Source organism: Manis javanica, chromosome 2, assembly GCF_040802235.1.
Source record: "Manis javanica isolate MJ-LG chromosome 2, MJ_LKY, whole genome shotgun sequence".
Lineage (NCBI taxonomy): Eukaryota > Metazoa > Chordata > Mammalia > Pholidota > Manidae > Manis > Manis javanica.
In genome coordinates this window covers 139,145,449-139,163,475 of record NC_133157.1, presented here as the reverse complement: position 1 = coordinate 139,163,475, position 18,027 = coordinate 139,145,449, and the positions used below count along the sequence as shown (strand labels likewise).

The 18,027-nt window shown below is 40.1% G+C and overlaps 1 protein-coding gene across 3 annotated transcripts in view; it reads left to right on the top strand.

The window, feature by feature from the left end:
* LOC108383271 (ST18 C2H2C-type zinc finger transcription factor) overlaps nucleotides 1–18,027 on the top strand; it is a 110,334-nt gene that overhangs the window by 56,677 nt on the left and 35,630 nt on the right. For all 3 annotated transcript variants that reach the window (XM_017639675.3, XM_036990794.2, XM_036990793.2), the window contains exons 6-10: nucleotides 702–836; nucleotides 2,338–2,428; nucleotides 6,849–6,953; nucleotides 8,793–8,986; nucleotides 11,219–11,430. In XM_017639675.3, the coding sequence (XP_017495164.3) occupies nucleotides 702–836; nucleotides 2,338–2,428; nucleotides 6,849–6,953; nucleotides 8,793–8,986; nucleotides 11,219–11,430 (737 nt within the window). The remainder of the gene's footprint in view (nucleotides 1–701; nucleotides 837–2,337; nucleotides 2,429–6,848; nucleotides 6,954–8,792; nucleotides 8,987–11,218; nucleotides 11,431–18,027) is intronic.

Sequence of the window (18,027 nt, the reverse complement as noted above, 5' to 3'; positions counted from 1 at the left end):
GTTTCAGTGTCTGCATGCAGAGTACGAGCAGCAGCCCCTCCGCAGCTGCTGCACCTTGACCCACGCACGGGGCTGCCTTTGGGCCTGTGCAGTCCTGCCCTGCTCTGCACTGCTGTCTGCAGAGCATGGCACACAGTGGCATTCCCGGCCATCCTAACTCCTGGCAGACTCCCCAGCATCGAAGAGCAGCTGCTGGAGCCTGAACCCTAGGGCCACATGCTGCTGGGGACCCACAGGGGACAAGATCCGAGAGGCCCTTCTCAAATAGGGTGGCCTCTTTGTTTTACAATTTTCAGTTTGGCTTTTTCCAGACTCCTTCAATAGAAGATTGTTTTGGTTTAAATACATTCTTTCTTCCTTCTCACTTCTTTTTTCTTTTCAGGAGCCTGTGTGGTTTGGCATAGGGTTGATTTGTCATAATGAGGCTCTAATGACAATATGTGACATGACAACTTAAATCCATCTCTGCATTTTAACGGTCCCTTGCCCTGTGTAAGTCATTGCTCAGGAAACTAACAAAATTGAAAACATTTTTTGTTTCCACAGGTCTTAGTTGAGGGTCTTATTCAAGGCAATGTGAGAAGAATGTTTATGATGATAAAACTGAATAAAGTGAGACTGTCAGCCTGCAAGGCCACTCTGTTGAGTGGGAAGGGAGAGGAAAATAACCAAATGAATCTTTCAATTCAATTTCTTTGTAGATTCACCAAGGTCTGAAAAGAGGGAGACCAAGTGCCCCATCCCTGGGTGTGATGGCACAGGACATGTGACAGGACTCTACCCCCACCACCGCAGCCTTTCAGGGTGCCCCCACAAAGTGCGGGTTCCCCTGGAAAGTGAGTACTGCTTATCCCCAGAGCGCCACAGCTCCACGGCGCCATCTTCCTTCTCCTCCAGTTTGGATTTAGGAATGGGAATATAGTTTTGTCTTTCTGTGTCAAGACAAATTCCATCTCACTGGGCTTTTAATATAGCTATTAATATAGCATATTAATAGTAAATGAAGGGTACAGTAAGGCCAATAACTCAGGAGACAGCTGACACTGAGAAGAGAAATTATTATGGTTCCCAAGGGGAGGCAGGGCATGACACGCCAGGTAGGGCCTCGCAGGAAGGCTCCGGGGGGGAATTGTGGGCAAGAGCCTTTACTGTGGCTTCTGTGGGAAGGAGCAGGGTAGGCAGGCTTAGGATGGGCTAGTTTGAATTCTTTCAGTGGGCTCCGGGGCTTAGGAGCTATCCGCAGTTGGCTGTTAGCTCAAGCTGGGGTTAGGGCAGGTAGAGAGTGTCCCGAAGAGGGAGAGCCTGATGAAAGTGATCTGGACGAGGTCTCAGCACTGGCTGGTTTGCATCTGAACGGTGCTTGCTATCCCTAGGCACCAGGTCCCCTGGCAGGGCATTCTCTGCAGGGTTTTCAAGGCCCCAGAGGTCCACCCATCAGAATAGAGGTTATTACCCTGTAGACTGCAGTCTTTAATCACCTGGAGGCATGGCCTCCACGGTGTCTTAGCCTCAGTTTCTCATCTGAATATGGGAGGTGCATCATGTCACCAGTGTGCCTCCAGCTTCCCCTCTGCACACAGGGAACTGTGATATCTGTGATGTCACCCAGGACACCCTGTGGCAGCTGAGGGCACCAAGCAAAAGTAAATCTTTGTTGGTCTCTGTGAGCCAGGAAACTAGATTTTAGGGAAAAGGTGGCTTCCTAAATTTTGCAGTTAGCAATGTGATGCAACTTTGGCTTTGGGAACCTGTGTATTAAGACTCTCTTGGGTCATACAGAGCACAGTAATGGGGATGCCTTGGCCTCACTCTTTGCAGAAGCCCAGCTGTGCAAATTACTGAATTAATCAGTTTAGCTCTGCCCCATGGGATAAGCAGTCCTTTAGACTAAAGACTTGATGATCATCTCACCATAGTCTTTCACCAATAACCAAAGGCAGGGGAGGTGGGGAGAGGAGGACAGTGGACAAAAAAATCAAAACTATTGCACAAATAATGTTCTCCATCCCCTCTCCCAAGAGAAAGCACATAAATGGAAGAGGAAGATTATGAACTTTTCAGTTTAAGTTAAATGTAAGCAGAACAGTTTCATTTTAGTCTAATGTTAGCCATAACATGAGGTTTAGGGAAACTGAACCTTCAACAAGCTTGTTGCATCTAATTTTGGAAGTTCCTAAGTGTACATGAGGTTGAAGTTCACCCTGCATATCTGTGGGAGGGAGCACGGCGAATGATGTAACTAAATTCATCTGAATTAAATGTTGAGAAATGAATTTGGTCACATGCTATGTGTTTATATATATTACTCTTTTCTTTTCTGTGATATTTTGTACTTAGTTCTTGCCATGCATGAAAATGTGCTCAAGTGTCCTACCCCAGGATGCACAGGAAGAGGGCATGTGAACAGCAACCGCAACACCCACAGGAGGTAATTGTGATAAGATGCTAATTTTTTACATGACAAAGGGAAGGAGAGACCCTTTGCCCCAAGAAAAGAAGGAACTAACAGTATGTTATCAAAAATTGTTGGATCATTATCAAATATATTACCACTTGAAATCGATAAGAAATATTTTCAATGTGTGCAGAGTAAAAAAAAAACAATTACCCCATTATTTACTTTCCTAGAAAATTTCATTTAGCAGCCAGTTATGCTAACCAAAAGTGTTACATTTAAGGACTGTGGCTATTTATTCATTTTGTCATACAAATAGAACATGTTCTCTTTTGCTGTGGAACCTCTGTATAGCTGTTTTGACATTAAAAATAGTTGCTTAGAGTTTATCTTGGATACCATCCAATAAGCATTAAAAATATACAAAAGGGCTTCACTATACTATGGTTTTGACTATAAATGAGGATTAAGGTAAACATCATTTCATTTCATTGAGATTCATTTCATTGAGATCACAACTAGGTTAAAACACATAAGTGCATTTGTGTACAAATGTAGTGTGTATATGTAAATATATTTAGTGAAAATGCTTATCATTTTATCTGTACTTTATATTATGTACAGATTATATGGTCACAAGATACTATTTGACTCATAAACATATTGCCAGAAAACTTCATATTCTATACTTTCAATTTAAGCTAATACATAAAGTTAAGTGGCTAACATTTTGCTAAAGATCCTAACAAATCTTGAAATTATCATGGTAACATCTACAGCTGGACACATTGCAATTAGTGAGCACATTCTACTTAAAATACTATGAAGTTTCAGAATCAATTAGTTATTTCTACCTTATGGGATATTCTGATTTTAAAAATGAATTTAAAAATCACTTAATCGGAGAGGAGCCAAGATGGTGGCTTGAGTAGGGCAGCAGAAATCTCCTCCCAAAACCACATATATTTTTGAAAATATAACAAATACAACTATTCCTAAAAGAAAGATCAGAGGATACAGTACAACAGCCAGGCTACATCTACATCTGTGAGAACTCAGCATCTCACTAAGGGGGTAAGATACAAGCCGCCACCTGGTGGAACCCAAGCGCTCCCCCCACCCCAGCTGACTGGTAGGAGGAGAGGAGTTGGAGTGGGGAGGGAGAGGGAGCCCAGGACTGCAAAATCACCAGCCCTAGTAATCTGCACTGGGAGTGCAGACACACGTTGCATGGTGTACTGGATATTAGAGAAACGGAAAATTAAAACCTGTGAGCAGGTCCCCACAGCTGGCTCCCCTGGGACAAAAGAAAAGCAAGTGCTTTTTGAAAGTCTTAAAGGTACAGGGGCTGAACAGCTGGACAGAATCGTCCCAGCACACTCAGCCTAGCAGGCTGGGAATCCTGAGGAACTTCAGGCACCCTAACCCTCTGGGTGGCAACGCAGCTCTGAAGTCCCTCACGGCAATAAGCAGCCTGCCATTCTTTCACCCGGCCGGTACTGCCCGACCACAGTGGTGGAACAGCTGAAGAGCAGCCATGCCCACGACAACTGCCCAGAGTCTCCTTCCAGTGCACAGCTGCCCGGGCCAAACCCAGAGGCTGCCACCGGCACACAGATGCCTGGCACAGACAGAGGAGGCTGGGGCAAGGTGCGAAGGGGCACCGCTCTTGCAGGAGAGCATACTTGGTGTGCCTGCCACTCCCCACAGGGCTCTGGGCTACCCCAAGGGCTGCCCCACCCACAGCAGCTCAGGGATTAACCTGGAGGCTGCTCCCGGTGTGTGGGCAACCAACACAGGCAGCAGAGAAGGGCAAGGCAACAAGCAAGCAGGAAGGGACTTTGTTCTCCCAGCTGACACACGCGCCACCTACCTATGACTACCTATATCACCATGAAAAGGCAGATTCATTCATGATAAAAACTCTCAACAAAAAGGGTATAGAGGGCCATATATGACAAACCCACAGCCAACATCATACTTAACAGTGAGAAGCTGAAAGCCTTTCCTTCAAGATTTGGAACAAGGCAGGGATGCCTACTCTCTCCATTGTTATGTAACATAGTACTAGAGGTCCTAGCCTTGGCAATCAGACAAAACAAAGAAATACAAGGCATCCAGACTGATAAAGAAGAAGTCAAACTGTCACTATTTTCAGATGCCATGATATTGTACATAAAAAACCCCAAAGACTTGACTCCAAAACTACTAGAACTAATATCTCAATTCAGCAAAGTTGCAGGATACAAAATTAATACACAGAAATCTGTTGCTTTCCTATACACTAACAATTAACTAATAGAAAGAGAAATCAGGAAAAAATTCCATTCACAATTGCATGAAAAAGAATAAAATACCTAGGAAAAAAACCTAACCAAGGAAGTGAAAGACCTATACCCTGAAAACTACAAGATACTCTTAAGAGAAATTAAAGAGGATACTAACAAATGTAAACTCATCCCATGCACTTGGCTAAGAAGAATTAATATTGTCAAAGTGGCCATCCTGCCTAAAGCAATCTACAGATTCAATGCAATCCCTATCAAAATACCAATAGCATTCTTCAGCAAACTGGAACAAATAGTTTTAAAATTCATATGGAACCACAAAAGACCCCGAATAGCCAGAGCAATCCTGAGAAGGAAGAATAAAGCAGGAGGGATCTTGCTTCTCAACTTCAACCTCTACTATAAAGCCACAGTAATTAAGACAATTTGGTACTGGCACAAGAACAGACCCACAGACCAGTGGAACAGAATAGAGAGTCCAGATATCAACCCAGACGTATATGGTCAATTGTTATATGATAAAGGAGCCATGGACATACAATGGGGAAATGACAGCCTCTTCAACAGCTGGTGTTGCCAAACTGGATAGCTACATGTAAAGAGAATGAAACTGGATCATTGTCTAACCCCATACACTAAAGTGAATTTAAAATGGATCAAAGACCTGAATGTAAATCATGAAACCATAAAACTCTTAGAAAAAAACATAGGAAAAATCTCTTGGACATAAACATGAGCAACTTCTTCATGAACATATCTCCCCGGGCAAGGGAAACAAAAGCAAAAATGATCAAGTGGGACTATATGAAGCTGAATAGCTTCTGTACAGCAAAGAACACCACCAATAGAACAAAAGGCATCCTACAGTATGGGAGAATATATTCATAAATGACAGATCTGATAAAGGGTTGACATCCAAAATATACAAAGAGCTCATGCACCCCAACAAACAAAAAGCAAATAATCCAATTAAAAAATGAGCAGAGGATCTGAACAGACACTTCTCCAAAGAAGAAATTCAGATGGCCAACAGACACATGAAAAGATGCTCCACATCACTAGTCATCAGAGAAATGCAAATTAAAACCACAATGAGATACCACCTCACACCAGTAAGGGCCATCACCATCCAATAGACAAACAACACCAAATGTTGGCGAGGTTGTGGAGAAAGGGGAACCCTCCTACACTGCTGGTGGGAATGTAAATTAGTTCAACCATTGTGGAAAACAGTATGGAGGTTCCTCAAAAAGCTCAAAATAGAAATATCATTTGACCCAGGAATTCCACTCCTAGGAATTTACCCTAAGAATGCAGCAGCTCAGTTTGAAAAAGATAGATGCACCCCTATGTTTATCACAGCACTATTTACAATAGCCAAGAAATGGACACAACCTTGGTGCCCATCAGTAGATGAATAGTAAAGAAGATATGGTACATATACACAATGGAATATTATTCAGCCATAAGAAGAAAACAAATCCTACCATTTACAAAAACATGGATGGAGCTAGAGGGTATTATGCTCAGTGAAATAAGCAAGGCAGTAAAAGACAAGTATCAAATGATTTCACTCATCTGTGGAGTATAAGAACAAAGCAAAAACTGAAGGAACAAAACAGCAGCAGACTCACAGAACCCAAGAATGGACTAACAGTTCCCAAAGGGAAAGGGACTGGGGAGGATGGGTGGGAAGGGAGGGATAAGGGTGTGGAAAAATAAAGGGGGGCATTACTATTAACAGATATAAAGTAGGTGGGGCACAGGGAGGGCTATACAACACAGAAGACAAGTAGTGATTCTACAGTATCTTACTACTCTGATGAACAGTGACTGTAGTGAGGTATGTTGGGGGAACTTAGTGATGGGTGGAGCCTAGTAAACATAATGTTCCTCATGTAATTGTAGATTAATGATACCAAAATAAAAATAAAATAAAACCACTTTAATGCCACATTTAAAACCCACCTGTGAGATCGGGTTGAGGGCAGAAGCTGACACAGTAGTTTGTAAAACGCTTTGGGATCTTTTAATAGGAGAATAGGACTAAATGAACTGTTACTGTGACTTATAGTTTAGTGTTTGCCAAGTATGCTGTGAAGAGCATGGCCAAGCAAACCACATGATCTTTGTAACTCAAATCCTCCCACCTTTTTTTTTAACAGTCTTTCTGGCTGTCCAATTGCTGCAGCTGAAAAATTGGCAATGTCCCAAGACAAAAATCAGCTTGATTCTCCCAAAACCGGGCAGTGCTCTGACCAGATTCACAGGTATGACCCTCCCATGACATTGCTCATACTGTCCTCATGCCATGCACCTACCCAACAGTCTCTCCCCTCTGTGCCCTTTTACCATGGCCTGACCTAACTCTCAGCTGCCACCACCTTTGAGAGGCTGGCCCAGTTAATCCTCCTATCAACTTAAATGAACTTATAGGCCCTCCAGAAGTTTAACTTGAAATTACTCTGTATGCAAAGGTAACATAATGTGGATGAATCTAAAAGAAATAAAGCATATGATAACATATGTTAATAAAAATTCTGTGTCACTAAATGCAATCCAAACTCAAGAGTTAGGGAAGATCTCCCTTATGATCGACTTAGCCTTTCTGCATGGGAAAGTGCCATCATAAATCACTAACACCCACTGAAAATATGCAATGTTATATGTTCATCCTTCTGTTTCAGATTTACATATAGTTTCTTTAAAACAAATGCATCCCATGAGTTGGTAACTATTAATAAAATATATCCTGTTGGCCCCAGGCATTTCACAGTCACTAGTAGTTTGGAGGACCTTACTTATACCTAAATCATGCACTATGTATGGTAATGCAAGGTAAAGGTATACATTTATTAATGCTAAAATTATATATGTAGGAAAAGTAATTTCAAGATTAAAATAGATGACCGGATCTTTATTGTTGCTACTAAGACTGTGTAGTGCAAAATAACGATTAGGAGTATTTTCAAGGTATGGCTTCCCTTAATATTTGCTTTTAAAGATTCAATTAAAAGAGTCAAAATTGGCATTCACATCACATTAGTGAAGAACATATGTTGAACAAAGATCATGAATTACTGAATAGCTAGCAATTAAAAATCTTATAGCAAGATTCACAGTTAATAATACTGTTTTCTCTAGTTCTCTCTAAGTTGGTTATTTGTCAAATATGGAAATAGCATTAAGTTTCATTTTGTTCATTTCTATAAAAATAGATATTGTTTTAGACTAGAACACTGATGCAACAAGAGGGCTGTAACCCAAGTTATATATGCAATGACAAGATCATTCAAGTATTTTTATGCAGCAGCTAAAAAGTTTTTTACCTAATCCACATTCTGATGAGTCAGGGATGTTTTGGTGGAAAACAAAAGAAAACATATATATTTGATATTGCTGAATTATGAAAGGTGTATTTGTTCATGTTCTTCTAACATTAGACCACAACACAACATTTGTGTTTTCCTTGGCTGGAATTGGTGCTACACAAATATGATGCCTGTGTTTAATCCAAATACAGTAATTCTAAAGGAATATTTAATTCACATTGAGCTTGGATTGGGATAATTCTATCAAAAAATGTGTTCGTTATTAAAATAGTATATAGTTACAGTCATTTTAATTCATATTGAAATGACGGCAATTTAATAAAATGATGTACTCACTAGGTACGGTCATGACTTTTCACTGCTGGTCTGATTAATAGCCCTAAGCTGCAGAATGTGCACACCTTGTCAGTGCCCTAATGCCCTAATGATGGGTACATGGCACTTTTCTCTGAGGAGCTCAAAGTGCTTAAAGACATCAAATACTTGCTCCTCATGGCTGCATAAGATGCATTGAAGCTTGCACATTCCTCTTTCACCCATGGAGTCTCTCCGACATGCAGCCTCACCAGACCATCCAGAGTTCAGAGTGCCTCCCCATTGCTCACTCCTGGGACACAGCTCTCTGCTCTGCACTGTGACCAGTACTCTTTCCCCCAATTCAGTGTCCCTGTGGGTACCTTTGGGTACGACACATCCGACCCGCTTTCAACTCTGTTACCAGTATGCTCACCAACAGTCTCATCACGTTTCCTTTGAATTCTTCCCCTCCTTCTTCAGGACAAGCTTGGTGAAGCAAATTGAATTCAATTTTCGATCACAGGCCATCCCCTCTCCCAGAGCCACTGTGTCAAAAGAACATGAGAAGTTTGGAAAAGTACCGTTTGATTATGCCAGTTTTGATGCTCAGGTTTTTGGGAAACGTCCCCTTGTACAAACAGGTCAAGGACGAAAAACAACACCATTTCTTGAATGTAAGCTTCAAATTCTAATGCTGAGTCCAAAAAAATGCTCTTGTTTATGTGTTTGTTGTGGTGGGGGGGATGTACTCAAATATGTAATATGCTACTAACTACTGGAGGGAGAGAAACTCTATTGTACAATGAAATAAAGTAAGGAAAACAACAGGAAGTTGATTAGTGTTACCAATTTCACATAAACTTACCCTGAATATGGTGAATAGTTAGTGGATTAATTATCTACAGGTATGGTACCACTAATCTAATGCAGTCATTCTGAAAAAAATACTTAATTTGCATTTACCTGGGATTGGTATTACTATATGAAAGCTGTAATCACTAATATAACACAGTAATTTTTACTCATATTGAAGTTAGGGAAACTTAATAGGTAAGATATTGAAATTCTTCTTAAAATATTACTTAAATCATCAATAAAGCTTAGACTGAAGGTGGGAGAAAGAGTGAAAAGTCTAGGAAGAAACCCACAATTCAGGAATCAAGATTTTACTAGAAAAAGTATGTATGGCTATGAAGATATTTATTTGCAAATGTAAGAATCAATATATAAACATTTAAAATGTGTTAATACTCTACTGCTAACACGTCCACATAAAATATAACACAAAGATGCTATAACATATAAAACTTGGTGGTTTTACTAACACATTGTTTCAAGTTGTTTAGAGTCCTTGAATATTCTAATAAAAAGGTAAGAAAGTGAACCCTGAGAATAAACCCAGGAATAATTTCTGCATTGTGATAACAAGTATGGTAACAAACTTCCATCTGAATGCCCCATAGACCATGAATTTTTTATAATATTCTGCAAATCCATGGAATCCTTTGATCTCACTTCAGACATTGAGTGTTCTGTGGAACACGTAATATCTGCTTCATTTTGTGGTGCTGATCACCCCTTTCAAAGAACCAGAATGCCATGTAAAACCCAGCAGTGGATAAACAGCCTTGAAGGGAGCTTGCTCATTAGGAAAAGTATATTATACTCCAAAAGATATTTTACTATTCTTACCAAAAATAGGGTCTGGCCAACACATCACCACTGAAACTTGTTAGATTCAGGAAAAAAAATGTAGACACACACATACGTATTTTCTATTATCTATCTGTAAATAAACTTATATATACACATACAGTTTTATGATACATGCATAAAATCTATCTATCTATCTATCTATCTATCTATCTATCTATCTATCTATATATATATGTTAAATTCAGGTGAAGCAAGTTAATAAGAGCACTCTGTATTTTCATGTAATGTGGATGTTGGTTTAAAAATGGAAAACATTCAGTGACATTTTCACATTTGTATAGTTATAGTAGTAACACTTGTTAATGTTTTAAACTATTCTATGAAAAATAATGATAAAATATTTAAAATAAACAATATTTACAGCTTAACAAATAACTAAGTGCTATTATATTATCTCACATTAAATCTTAGGTGATTATCCCTTAACCTTGAGTAATGTTTACAAATACGTAGAGTGAAGAGAAATACATTCAATTCTTTCTCTCCATAATACCTTGGTGCCCACTACAGAAATGTAAAACAGAAACTCAGCCTTGATAACTAAATTGCCTTTCCATGCACCCTGAGAACATTTACTCTGTCCTTTATTTAACGTGCTTTACCTGAATATGCAAAATGCCAGCTCATTTAAAGGCTCCACCATCTATTTGGTTCCATCTCGCTGGATGAAGAACAACTTCTACTGGTTTAAGTACAAAACAAACCTGCATATCAAATAATAACAATATAATTCCATGTCTAAGTATACACTGTGCTTATGAAAACAAATATTGAAAGGTCCATTTTTCTATACTGGAGCTCCCGGTCCTCACACATGCAGTTTGTAGATGTACAAGTCTTAAGCCTTTGGAGACCCTGATAGGTTTTACTAATGTGGTTTTTAATCCCCAGTTTTTTCACAAATGCTCCCAGGGCACCTGCCCCATAACATTAGTTATGGAGTTTTTGTCATAAGACGTGTAAATACAAAAAATATTAAGAGAACAGGCATTCCTCCCAGCAATCACAATATCAGTTAGTTTATTCAGAACCGATCTGAATAACCTTCATTTAATGTACCGATGGACAATGTATCATGTTTTAATTTATTCTTCCCATATTTTAATGCAAGAAGTTGTATCTTTAAAACAAATCTGTGTAATGACTAACACCATGTACATGCAATTGCTAATCAAATCTCTCTTCAACAGCAAGGCATTTTTCAAGTCCAGGGAAATTTCCTAATCGACTGCCTAGTGCAGGCGCCCACACACAGAGCCCTTGTCATGCCAGCTCTTACAGCTACGGTCAATGTAGTGAAGACACCCACATAGCAGCAGCTGCTGCCATCCTGAACCTTTCCACCCGCTGCAGGGAAGCTGCAGACATCCTCTCCAACAAACCACAGAGCCTGCATGCCAAGGTAGGCCAGTCCAAGAGCCCGGAGGGTGGGCCAGCGACTGAACCGTGAGAATAAACTGCCTTTCATGTTCTTAACCACATTCACCACCACGCCGTTCCCTACCCCTCAAGTACGTCCCCTCCTTGTCTGAGGAAGAGACTCGAGCAACATTGACAGGGAGAGCTCGGTGGGCTCCAGCAGGGATGAGAGTGGCTGTTCTTGAAGATGGTGTGCCAAAGTCTGGGGAGAAGTGAGATACGGAGCCTGGTTGGGGAGATTTATAGATTTCAAACCTAGTTTTTGTGCTGGGGACTTTGGCACCCAAGACCAGAGGGTTGCCCTTAAAGTCAATGAGAACAAAGGAAGCTTCTGCTCTCTGTAAATCAAAGAGGGCAGGAAATGTTTGATTAAACAGTGACTGGTAAAACGTTTGCAAAATTGACTCATGAAATTTTATTATTGCACATGTTACTATTGTATAACATTAAGACAGTTTAAGTTGCTGTGGTTTTCTCAAAGGGCATGTAGTAAAACCTGGAATCAGCAAATCAACAAGAGATGGTACAGAGGGACTGGAGTTCAGGGCACTCAAATTCCAAACCAAATTCTGTAAAGTTTGAGAAGATGCCACATTTCTGAAGCCCAGAAATTGATCACATATCTCTAAGAAATAAGAAATAAAATAAAAAATTGTTTTCCTGTTTAGATGCTAAAGCCAGCTGAAATAAAGTGCCCAGGCTTACTTGGAGAAGAGACTTTACCCTTGCTTTAAGTGGAAGATTCCCTGGTTAGATCTAGCCCTGAAACTCAGGCGATTAGAGTGATAGCTCCCTTTTCCCCCGCCGAGCACCGCCCGCCCCATCTCTGGTGTGGTCAGCTGCTCACCTGTGCCATGCCAGGCCTTCAGGAGAGCAGAGAGCGCAGTGCCATCGAGCATTGGATAGAAGAATCGGAATTAGCTTCTGGACAAATCCGAGCCAAGTAAACCCCAGGAAGAGTTGACAGCCAGAAACCACTCAAAAACAATTTTTAAACAAATGAGGTTCTTAAACAAAGAAAAACATATCCTTTAAGGAATATAAAGGAGATACTAAGCTATCCAAATTCAAAGGAATCCAGTTCAGAAATTATTTGTAAGTGAATGATTTAGGGTACTTTAAAATGCAACTTTGGTTATTTTTAAATTCATTCTTTGATTCAAATAAATGTCTCCATTTTAAAGGGATATTCTAATATGCAGCTAGTTGGGGAAATGTTAAAATATCTTCCTTCTCAGTGCTTTACTTTGTTAGTTGAGGCTGTCCCAGGAGGTAAAAGCACTAATCTGTAACTATGCTACTGAAACTACTTGAGTAAGTGGCTGTGGAAGGAATGCTCTTCATCTGCACATGTAGATATTTTTTGGTTCCTCTGAATTCTGCCCTTACCTTCACATTCTCTGCCTTTTGCTAGTTGCTGGAGTCAAACAATGAATTGAACAAAGACTACTAAAATTGTAGGGTATTTTCTCAGGCCAATACATATGTTCTCCTTTTCAAAGACATTTCTGATCAGGAAAGTGATTATTAAATTGACATATTTCAAAAATTCACGTCCTTGACCCCTGGTGTACTCTTTCTCTCCTATTGGGAGTGCTCTGTGTGGTCAAGGCTGCTCTATAGAGCACACACACCTGCCCAGGGTGATGGTACCCCTACTGCATGTCTCAGCCTCCAAACTGCCAACTGCATCTTACCTGCAGAAACTAAGCCATGGAGGTGACGATGAGGATGGAAGAGACAGAATATGTACTGATTGACTTTTAGAAGGAATTTGTTAAGCTGGCAGTTATAAAAACTGTCCTCCCATGAAAACTATCTCATTTGACATAGTGGTTGTTAAAATAGGACAGATATGGCACCCTGTGATGCCACTTTGTGCAGAATTCTTCTCTTGGGCATGCAATTGCACACAACCTTAACAATGTGCAGAATTTGGTCCTAGTTGGATCCTACTTTCTGAATATAAAAGAGAACCTCATAAATTCCTGAAACCCCAGAATAATTCTTGTAGCAATAAATGAGAAAAAGCCAAAGTAATTAACCCTGCAAAGTGGCCTCTGATCAAACGGTGCCCAATGTGAGCCTTTTCTATTGTCACTGTTGCACTTTGCTCTGTGTCTTTTATTTAATGTAGGATTAGGCATAGACAGTCTTCCCCTCCGCACTGAATACTGGCCCGATCCTCTATCCACTATGATTTGGTTTTTCCTCCAGGGCATGTTGTTAGGATGTTTATTTGTGCTAGTAAAATCCAGAGCTCTTGAGTTCCTTATTTAGAAGGAAGGATGCAGAGACATACAGCTTTCCCCACTTGTGACTTCTATCCTGAGCACAGAAACATTTCTGATGTCCTGAGAGACATTCTGGCCCATGGGCACTTAGCTGTATTATCTGAAAGGTCTGTGCTTGCTGGGCTGCTCAGCCACAGGTTAGATTCTGCATAGGCCCTACCTTCAAGGAGCTTATAGACAAAGCTGGACAAAAGAAGGGCTCCAGGTGAAGTGCTAGGTTTGCAGAGGTGCCATTCCTGATGCCCTAGGGAGGCATGGGATTTTTAGGGAATTTGCTTAGAACTTGGGTGAGAACTGATTTCTTTTTTTCTTTCTGCCTCCATCTTGTCCTTTCTTTTATGTAATGAGCTTCTCTAACATTGCTTAGGAGCCCAATAGGAGAACACATTACAGATCATGCTGTCACACATTGGCACAACCTTTTAAAAATCAAGCCAAAGGGGACTAACCTTGACATTGCCTCAGACCACTTGTCAGCAAGGGCTAATACAGATTTTTTTTCATGCTATGTGCAAGTTCACAACTGGCTCACAAGTTCAGTGGGAGATCTGAATTCATGATTTGCAAAATCTCTCCTCTCACAGAAGGCAACGCCTTCAGAGAGGTGAGAGAATGAGTTACTTACACACTTGAAAAAACAATGAAGGATGTAATGGATATTCCAAAGGGACCCCCTTTGGAAGTTTCTCAGGCTGAGCAGCTGTCCACCCAGCAGTAGGCTCCTTCGGAGGCCCCTCTCCACACTGCTGAGGAAATCAGTGCTCACACTGCCCATCACTGCCTAAACTCCAGTCCAGTCACTCCTGAAAGTAGGTCTTAAAAGGAATATTGGAATATTTATAAATACAATCTGGCATGTTCACCATATATCTATGCCACCAAAATTGCCTCTGTGTGTTCCAAGTATCTCTAAGTAATCAAGTCAGGAGAAAAACTTAGTAATATCAGTAGTATTTCATGGATATCACAGTGGTTAAGGGTAATTGTGTCTGAACTATGAGCCCTCTCTTGTTACTAGATTCTAAGATTTGTATAAAGTCCTTTATTTTAACTTGGAATTAAACTGAGTTTGTCAAACATACATGGACCACAGCTCCAAATGCTCCGCCTTCAGGCTGGTGACTATTGCTGCTGATGTGAGCACAGCGTTCTGCCGGGCTGAGCAGCAGGCCGGGAGCAAGCACCCTGGGGGTGCTCACCCTGCTGCGTGCCCCGTCCAGCGGCAGGAGGGCGTATGCAGCCCGTGTGCCAGCACATGTCACAGAAGTGCACCGTCTTCCTTCCTCCTACCCTCACCCACAGAGGTAGGAACATGCACACAGCCTATCTTTATCCTAACCGATGCTGCTTGCCAAGCATTCTGTTATTTGTTTTGGTGTTTTCCCACCTGTTTAGACAAAGTGGCATATGCACAGTGTGCCTTAAAAGAAAACAAAAAATTGACACTTGCTTGAAATGTTTTAAGTTCAAAGTCTGTTTTGTGCTTGAACAAGGCCTAGAAACAACATGATATCACACCAGCATTTCTCCTGGCTGGTATCAGAAATAGCCTGGTGGCACTTGGGATGGTTAGCATCCAAAAGCAGCCTTTTTCAGTAACTTTAACATCCCATCAGATTAAACCATATATTGTGAGTTAAATATGAGGGACGTGACTCAGGGACTGACTGACATAGGTGCAAGGAAACTAGACATTTCATAACTGCCTCTTCACCTCTGTGTACAGTAGTTAGAGATGCCTATTGTTATTAGAATATCCAATCAGATTATTATTATTAGTGGTTATTATTGAACACCTATTATGTGCCAGACATTGTAAATAAGCACTCTGCCTGTATTAATCATTTTTAATCCAAGAACTCAGCAAGGCATGGCACACATTATTATCCCATTTTGCAGGCAGAGAAACAGTACTATGGTGATATTAAATCATTTTCTTTGAATGGCACAGCTGTAGCTGGTGGAGCTGAAATTTGAATTCACACCTGCCCAACATCTTTTCTTTTTAAAGATCTTATCATTTCATAGTTTATTGATGGCTGCACCATCCAAGAGTTTTCACTGACTATGATTCCAAGTCCCAGACAAAGAGTTTTGGAAAATTGTTATCAATTGAATTTCAATTTTCTACCCATCAGCTACCTATTTTTCCTCTGAATTCCATCATTCTATTTATACTGAGTATGTTTCACAAGTTTATACTCTTAATATTTTTAATCATCAATAACTATTTGGTAAAAATAAGGTATTTTCATTACATCTGTTTATTGTCAATATCCTGCCTACTTTGAAAACATATTTCAGGTAGCTTTTAATATAGAAAAGATACTCCCCCCAAACTACATCCTGAAACAAAATGTAAGAACAAGAGTTGGAAGGTGAAAGCCAGGGCTGAGGACACTTCATTTTTCCACTTCCTATTCATGAAGTCAAAAAGGAAAGGGTGTTGGGTGACCTATCTTGTATTAATAGAAATCTTGACAAATTAGGAAAACGGTGTTTTATTACATCAATGTTTTGAAAGGAACTCATTTCACAATCAGCACATTTAAGGCAAATTTATAACTTTGCTTTTACTTCATCACCACCTTTGAATGTATGAAAACTTCTATTTGTTGCAGCAATATGATATTATCCTTTGCCTGGAAGCTACTGGGGGGAAACAGCCATACGTCTATCCTCTAAGTACAAGTACAATGATGTCTGTGTTTTCCTTTTTGTTCTTCAGAAAAGAAATTTCTGTCTTTTTTCCCATTTTCGTAGAAATGCCAGGTCGTTTCCTGCATTCAGTAATATAAGTCTTCCCATTGTGGCAACAGTCTTCATGCTTATCACTTTGCTGGTTGCATAATATGCCATTAAGTAATGGTAGCATAATTTCATTAATCATTTTCCTGTTGGCAGATTCTCCCTATTTTATAGTACAGATAAGGGTTATAATGAATAATTATTTCAATGTTCAGTTGAGTAGTAATTTATAATATATTTTTAAAATTACCTTTCACTAACAATCTCCTACATGCATAAAATAAGCTCCTTGAAGGCAAGAACAATATATTTTTCAGTTTTCTTTTCCCCTAAGTGTAGTAGCTTGGAGATTAAGTGCTTTCCCAATCATGGAGTAAATAAACAAATCAGAGGTAACTTCTGTAATTCATAAGTGGCTAATCTTTATTGTGGCTCCTAAGTTGGAAAGAACATGGGTAGTGTTCACCTAAGTCTACCCTCAAAAAAAATAATATTTAAATTTAAATGATGAAAATCAGGACCCTAAACCACGTTTTGAGAAGTCAGAATGTTAGAAGTTGGGGAGGATAGGGAGGCCCAGGCTATTGCTCCACCAGCATCTTTTTGTCCTGCCATTTGGAGCTTCAAGCACAGAGAGAAGTGATGTGAATTGATACTGCTCTGAAAAAGAGTCCACGCAGTAAATGTGGGATCCACCCAACTCCGGGCAGAAAGGAACCATTCTCTGGTGCTGTGCGGTGCTGTGTGTAATTGTTGAATGCATCTGCGCGCTCACTTAAAGCCCATCTGTACCCTGCTGCCCAGGCGAGCCTCCGCATTCGCTCCCCAGCAAGTCAGGTGCTCAGAGCAGCCTGCTGGAGAGGGATGTAGAAGGGGGTCTCTTTTCAACATTAGCAGTAATTTTTTTCCAGTCAGCAGGTGATTACTCAAGATGTACAGTCATTCACAACTGTGACACTCTCATTTTTAAAAAATTTACTATTTGGAATTTCTTCTGTAAAAATGAAGACATATTAGTGTTGTCTTAGAATAGTTGATGTTTTTTTCAGTGAGCGCGAATCTGCACTATTTATGGGTTTTGCACTATAAAACTCTGCAGCCCAGTCACATGGCTTCTTTTTCCTAAGCCATCTGTCACAGAGGTCTGGAATTTTATGTGAATGTTGGTTGTGCAGTCTTAACCCAAATTTTTAACTTTTTTATGAAAAATGTCAGCAACTACAATATTTAGCATTTTACTTTACATTGGCCATTAAACTTGATTACTATAGCTCTGTTTCATTGCAATAGTTACATATCAACTATGAAGCCAAAACTTGTTTTGATGTGCCTAAGGCAGAATACATTATTGTATCATGGAGAGAGCACATGGCACTGATATGGTTAATATCTTGGATTATTTTTAACTAAGATTTATTAATGCTGGTATAAAAACGTATTTGATATTATGCAGATGGCATAAGATGTTGTGGTTACTAAGTTATTATCCTGGATAAGCTGTACTGTCAAATTCAGAGATTAAAACTATCACAGGAGAT